General features: G+C 49.8%; 1 protein-coding gene across 1 annotated transcript in view; it reads right to left on the bottom strand.

Moving 5' to 3' along the window:
* The window catches only part of c1ql4a (complement component 1, q subcomponent-like 4), a gene marked incomplete at both ends in the record, with an annotated part of 9,179 nt that extends 2,142 nt beyond the window's left edge, over positions 1-7,037 (bottom strand). Inside the window, one exon of the mRNA XM_084479395.1 lies at positions 6,498-7,037. Coding sequence (XP_084335521.1) covers positions 6,498-7,037 — 540 coding nt within the window. The remainder of the gene's footprint in view (positions 1-6,497) is intronic.
* Positions 7,038-7,500: the final 463 nt, after the last annotated feature.

The following is a 7,500-nucleotide window of genomic DNA, read 5'->3' as shown; positions in this document are numbered from 1 at the left end:
TTTGTGTGTTAGATCTCCAGCTGCTCTCTTGTTTCTGGCTCCCTCCGTTGTCTGCTCCGTATCTGTAGGTCTGCTCAGATTGCATGCAGGTCACGGATGCCACACCGGACATGCAGCGTGCTGCCGGCCAGCGGTTAAGCGCGTCCCTGTCCACTCTAAACCAGATTGATTAAGGGAGCGGAGCGGTCTATCTCCTGGGACAACACACAGCCCTGCTAGCAGCACACCCCGCCATACCCCTGACCATCGCTGTGGCTCCACTGCAGCCGCACAACTATTTCATTAGAGCTCCAATACTGGGGGAGGGGGAATCTATGTTACAACTGTAACGTGTGTGTGTGTGTGTGTCTGTGGGTGCGTGTGTGTGTGTGTGTGTGTGTGTGTGTGTGGGTATGTGTGTGTGTGAGTGGGTGTGTAATTGTGTTAAAACAAGTTTGTTATGATTCGAAAAATCCCAACTGCAATGGAATGATTTTAAGCAAGCAGAATATACCAGACTTGAATTAACTCGTATTCAGAATTTCAGCAGTCAATATGTGTAAATATAAAAACAACCCCCAAAAAATGGGCTGAAAATAAACTAAATAAGTAGGATGCTACACAAAATACAGGTTTTTGTAAACGATGCTTGAGTTCAAAAGAAAGAATGCTACTGCTATAAAACTGCACCCCAATTGTATCAATAAACAACCCTTCCTCAAATATAAATATATATTATAAAGGTTGTATTGTTATTCAGCCTGACATGTCTAGTGACAGCCATTATCCCATTTGCATCCAGTGATGCTTGTGCGGTGACTTCTTATTGACACCCAGCATATGTCAGGCTTCTCATTATTTTGGCTCGACACACAGAGTGATTCTCCGGGCGACTTTAATACCCAGCGGCTGCTCCCTCCTCAGGATACCGCCCAGCCCTCTTTTTGATCACAACATAATACAAAAGCCTCCCCTGCCTTACAAACCCCTGTTTATCCGCTTCAATTAACCTTCAAGTGCAAATCATTGGCGTGAGATAAGCCAACGTCATTCGACGGCATATGACATGCTGATCAAGGAACAAGAGAGTGGACCACGACGACTCAAAATTCATATTTTTTTTACCAGAGCTTTTGCATGATAAAGCTGTATGGCAGGGAGTGTATCCACGCAGAGAGTGGAATATAAAAGATGTGAAGATACCGCCGAAGGGGATTTAAGGAACGGGGGCTGGCACACCTTGGTCCGGTTCTGAGGGGCAGTGGACCGGGCAGCGGACAGGACGGAGAGGCAGACGGAGGAGATGGTTTGGGGGCCGAGGGAACCGGAAGATGCAGCAGGCGGGACCGGGCAGCGGCGTGATCCAAACGGGGGCGGGGGGGTGGAGGCTAGGTGTCCCACTCTGGCACTGGGGGTCTCTAGCTCTCTTTCATTACAGGGTCAGACCAAGAGATAGACCGAGAAAGAGAATAAACAACAACAAGGGCAAGGGTGTTGAAGCGAGATTGAGAGGGTGGGGCCGCGGACCAACGGAGGGGCGGGTGGGGGTGGTTGTGGAAGGAGGGAGTGAGGCTGTTTTGTGTTTTGTGGGCCACAGAGATGTGGCAGAGTTTGTGGGGGGGGGGGCAGGGGAGGGGCGTATATGAAGTCTTGTTTTATCCGCCGCGCCGCGCTCCACTGGTGATAAAGCTGACAGGACTCGTTCACTGTGATATACTGACCTCTTCGAGCGGAGACAATAGAAAAGTAGCCGTTAAACGTACCTAAGGGAACCCTGCACGTAGTGGGCAAGCCGTGGGGGGGAGGGGCGGGGGGGGGGGAGGAAATATAATATTTATTGAATAGTTTTTCCTTCCCCATGGGGGTTGGGGGGGGGAGAGGGGAGGGGGGGCATGGGGATGACATGAAGCCAAGCCGCCGCACCAGAAGTTTCCCTCCAATCACGACTGGCGCTCTGTGCTCCAACCCGTAGCCTGCTGGCGCTAACTGCTATGGCCCTGTACACATGGAGAACCCAGGGAATCACTAGGCACCAAACCACTGTGTGCCATCGGCACGCAATTCGACAACTGAATTGAATTTCTATAAGTTATAAATGAAAATCCAACCCTTCTGAGTGCAGCCAATGGGTATCAAGACCTTTCTTTTGCTCGGTGTATAATGGGCTAATTACATGTCATCTCCAGCGAAGCCGTCTCTCTGTACTGGTGAGGCTAATACAGGTACTGGTCATTACAGTCAGCAATGACATTTTAACACAGCTGTGTGAAATAGCGTGACCTTTAAGGGATCTATTAAAAGAGGCTGACAGGTGAAAAACCAAGAAAGACGTAAGCACTAAACTCAAATAATTCATATTATTTTACTTTTGCGCTTTGTACTTAGAATATCAAATGTGAAGTTAAGCCCCGGGGGATGATTAATTAGTTTGATGAACAGCACAAGACAACTTAATGATGGAAAGGGTAGATGTTGGTTCACTTTGACAAATTGATACAACAAGCTTTCCTATCACTTGACATCAGTGGAAACATGAATTGAGTTATTTGCAACTACAATTGAAGGTTAAGTCGCATTTGGGCCATAAATGTACTAAGGATTCAGGATTCAAGCGACGTAACAGAAGAGCTGTGACATTAGGAGCATCCAGGCCATCGTCACAACTTTGTGTCATTTGAGTTTTATGTTAATTATTATTGAATCATTTGGGTCTATGAAGCTTTTATGATTCAGCTATTCAGCTATTACGTTCACAATTAGGATTATGCCAATTAATGTCTTGATAGTAAAAAGCATATATTTATCTTAAAAAACAACAAAGTCAACAAGGCTACCCTGGGACACAATACCAATACTGTGGTCTCTATCAAAAGGGTAGATTACTGAGACTGATGTATGGTGTCTGGTGTATGTGATGTATTTCTTCAGATTAAGACCTGTTATGTAAAGTCAGACATGCATTTCAAATCAACAGTTTCTCAGTGAATGTATACAATGACATAAACTATGGGTCATTTAGGTTTACCTTAGAGTTTAAGTAAAGATGTTGACCTCTTTCCCCGTTACTCACTACCAGTGTGACTAATGTGTCGATTTGGCACAAAGCAGGGATCAGTTAGGGTTAGGGTCAGGGTGTCGTGAGGATTATCTCCTTAGATAAATAAACAGAACACAGACGCGACCCAAGGGCCGCTCTCCTTCCAATCACAGAGCCCCCGTCGCTGTAAACCTCTAGTCATCCCTCAATTATCCGGGAGTGTAGGGTGGAGGTGTACTCCAGAGTGGGGCTTTGGAGGGAGCTGCCGGGGTAATGGATCTACAGGAACCTGACGCTGTGCATTCTCAGGCAGTAGGTCCGTCCCTCTGAGCCCTCATCTGTGTCCTCCCTGTGTAGCGCCACGCCCTGGGTTTGGTGGTCTGGTGCTGGGTAGGGAGACGGTGTTCTTGGTTTGGTTTTGCGTCATGTCTAAAAGGGGATCGTGTTGTGTTGTGAACGGGGAGTAATCGGGAGCAGATCAAGGTAATTATGGGTTAATGGGGTCACGCCCACACTGCGGTTTGGAGGCACACCACCCAACATGGCCCTCGAGTGAAGAGGACGAGAGAGAGAGCACAGGAAACAGTAAGACTTGGAGCTCTGTGCGCTGGACCTTTTGGAGTTTCCTCTTTCTATTAACATTGGATTACCTTTTGGGGATTTGTGGGCAGTACATTTAATACCTTATTGTCAGTTTTCCACATGGATTCCTGGACTAGTCTTCATCTTGGAACTTAGAGACTGCGGATTTGAAAATGTGTGTTTTATTCTTTCCCTCTGTCTGTATATTGTAAATTCAACAGTGTTGTTTATTTATTGTCTCCACAGATTTGCAGTATAGTAACTTTAAAACTGTTGTAAAGAACTGTGATCACTGTCTCCTTGGGTCTTCACATCGCGTTTTCACAATTTCTGGCATGACTTGGAAACACCATCCTCTCACAAACTCTACACAATTCATACACTAACATTTGAAGTGGTCAAATAGACATAATTCACAAATACCCAGGATTTGCACCGACTCTGTGCTGTTTAGGCATCCTAGATTGAGTACTTATCTCATGCCATCAAATTCACACAATGTGATTTTGTTTATGTATGTATATGTATGTGTACTTTACACTTGTTCACAAGAGCTCAGCACGCACACACACACACACACACACACACACACACACACACACACACACACACACACACACACACACACACACACACGCGCGCGCGCACGGTCCCCTCTCCCAGACGTCGGCTGAGCACTGAAGCGTCGCACCAGCCCCAGCAGCCAGGCCTCGCCGGCTCGTCTCTGGTTAGCCTTAATCACTCGTCTCTCTTGTGACATTTGGCATCGCCGTCCGTTCGGCCGCTCCCCTGGCCAGTGGCCCGTCCCGCCAGCCCGACCTTCGCAGGCGGGCCTCCCCGATGCCTCGTCCGTGGGGCTCCACTGTCTCCCCGTCTCTATTAAGTCATCCATCTCCCTTCCCTCTGCACCCCTGATCTCTCTGTCAACTCGTCTTCGTTTGCTCACCCTCTGACTGCCATTCACTGCAGCGAGCCCCCCCTCTCGACGCGATCAGTGCGGGCTCTTCCCCTGCGCTTCAATCATCGTTAAACGATGCTGCTGGACTCAACAGCGTGTTAATGCTGCTGTTGTGCGTTCCCGCTCTATTTCCAGCTCCACCACTCTATGCTATAGTAGGCTATAGAAAAGTTTGGCATGTGACCCTGGCTCTGGCAGTATAGTAGTCATACAAACTGTGATGTTTTTGTCATATTAATGTGCAGACAGCTTATCCCCCCCCCTCCTCCCACTCCTCCTCCTCCCAACAAAAATCACAACTTTTGCACCTTGGGCGCAACACGCTGTTTGATACTGCAGACAGAACACGACCTGTCAGCCGGCTGGTGTCGGTTTGGTAAACACCTAGCGTTGACTGACAGTCGTACGGCCGCAGGCGAAGCAGCCGCCTGCCTCAGGGCTTCCAGCATAACGGGCCACATGATCAAGCGCCCTGCAGCATTTCATTCGCAAGCCGCTTCTTAGCCGCGAATGGGTACCCCACCTCGTCTTAAAAACTTTGCCCCCCCCGATCTGATAAGTCACGAGCGGACGGGAGGTTCTTCAAAAGGGCATCAGACGCTCCCTGGGAGAGGAGGGGATAATTGAACGGAGTGGAAAAAGATAATCAATGGAGAATGCAGGAACACGTCGCAGAGGCAGGGTCAGAGAGAGAGGGAGACTTATACATTATTTAGGAGGCGCAGATGACAATAATGGCTGTTGAGCAGGCAGCTTGGAAATGGGAGGTCTCACACGTATACACTGAGTAAGGAGTGGAGGTGCCTTGAGATAGCTGGATATGAATCACGCTATATAGAATAAAGGTTATTGTATTATTATGTTGGTACTTAGGTTTGATGGCATATATATACAATATATATAGGGTAAATGTCATAATCTATAAGAGAAGTTATGTGCTCCCGTAATGACTAAATCAAAGCCTAGACCAGCTTGTTGCGCAAGCTACTACCAGCCTCTTCCTCGTCCGTTTATTAAACATGTCTGGGATCTGTGTGGAGTGGGGCGGATTAGCATTTGAAGTCCTTGATGAATGAATGTTAAAAAACTTGCTTAAAGTTTCCTGGAGTTTCTGGAGTCGGGAGTCTGAAATCCTTGGATGTATTTCCCACCTCCCCCTCCACCCCTCTGTCTCCTCCCCCCCAAACCCCCACACACCCCCCACCCCACCCCACCCACAGCCCCATCCACCACCCCACCCACCCTCCCTCCCCCTCCCATCAGCCCCTCTGTCTTTAATTAGTGTCTGGGGAATGAGGGAGTGGATGAGTGGACTGTCAATTTTTTGCATTCATTATTTATTTACCCGAGGTGTAAACTGACTGTAGCGCTGACAGACACTCGCTGCTCCCCTGCTCTCGTGTTTAGGCGATCATCAAGCGCCGTGTGTGATAGTTGCTAATTAGACGGCAGCCTTGGGATTCACCACTTGTCATTTATCCTCTTTTTACATATGGGAATGCAAATATTTGTAGTTGTGATTTTTTTTCTATTTGGTGTAACACATAAAAATGAATTTGCCTTAATGAGGAGGAAGAGGAGGATATTGCTGTTTCATTCTTCAGCTGTCAGTTTGCCACTGACTAAGTGGAGTGTGCTGTGAATGTGAAGCTGGACGGTTAGAAGGTGAATGTGAGTCAATGTTACGATGGGGATGGTAAACACTGAGAGGAAACCTAAAGACTGTTTCTGCTTTGAGTGTGTGTGCGTGTGTGTGTGTCTGTGTGTGTCTGTGTGTGTGCGTGTGCGTGCGTGTGTGTATGTGTATGTGTGTATGTGTGTATGTGTATGTGTGTGTGTGTGTGTGTGTGTGTGTGTGTGTGTGTGTGTGTGTGTGTGTGTGTGTGCGCAAACACACAGCATCCACCTTGCCGCCTTACACACCCACACACGCGTGTTTACCTGTCCGTTCTTCTTGAGGTCTGCCCACATGCTGGTGCCATCCCCGCCCCTCATCAGCACGTGGTAGGTGAAGTAGTACACCCCGGGGAGCGGGCAGGTGAACTTCCCCGTGCTGGGCTCGTAGTAGTTCCCCACGTTGGTCACCACGTCGTCAAACTTCAGCACCTCCGTGCCCTCGTGCTGCTTGCGTAGCCCCGCGTAGAAGGCGATCTTTGGGCTGTAGAGGGACGGCACGTAGCCCCCGGGGCCCGGGCCCGGAGGCCCCTGGGGCCCCGGTTTCCCAGGCTCTCCGGGAGGTCCTTGGGATCCCACCGGCCCGGGGTTCCCCGGCGGGCCCCTGAGCCCGCTCCTGGACCTCCGGCCGGAGGAGTAGTCCTGAGGAGGGGGGGACACCGCCGCCAGCTCCTGACCCGCCAGAGAGGTCGTGTAGGGGTCACACACCATCTTACAGCTCCCCAGCATTTCAAAGCGGCTGCCGGCTCCGCCCCCCTTGGTGGTGTGGACAAGCAGGGGGATGGCCACCAGCAGCACCAGCACCATGGCCACGCCCACCGCAGCGCCGATGACACGCTTCCTGCGGCTGAGCCGGGAGGTCGCCAGCGTCAGGAAGTCCTCCTCTCCCCCCTTGGCGGGGACGGGGCCGGCCAGGATGGAGCCTCTCAGAGGAGCGCTGGGTGAAGCTGGGTGGAGGGAGAGTCGGAGGGCGAAGCACCCAACACAGTCACACCGTCACACGGCAGGATAAGACCGGTCCACAGGGTCAGAGGATGGGTGAAAAGGGGGAAGGGTGTGGATGAAACCGGGGGCAACGGTGGAGTTCCTGAGGAAGAGGGAGCGATATTGGGAACTCTTTAGACACGATCGTGTTGTGGGTGAACTGGACAATATTTAGAATCACATTTGTGACGACGCAGGAGAAATCCGTATTTGTCCTAGTTCACTTTTTTTTTTTTTTTACTACTCTGTATTGTCCCACAGCTTGCTTACTTTTTTCAATATCAAA

Source organism: Micromesistius poutassou (genome assembly GCF_964030765.1).
Source record: "Micromesistius poutassou genome assembly, chromosome: 15".
NCBI classification, from domain to species: Eukaryota; Metazoa; Chordata; class Actinopteri; order Gadiformes; family Gadidae; genus Micromesistius; species Micromesistius poutassou.
The sequence above is the reverse complement of the archived record's forward strand: the minus strand, read 5'-3'. Positions and strand labels throughout refer to the sequence as shown.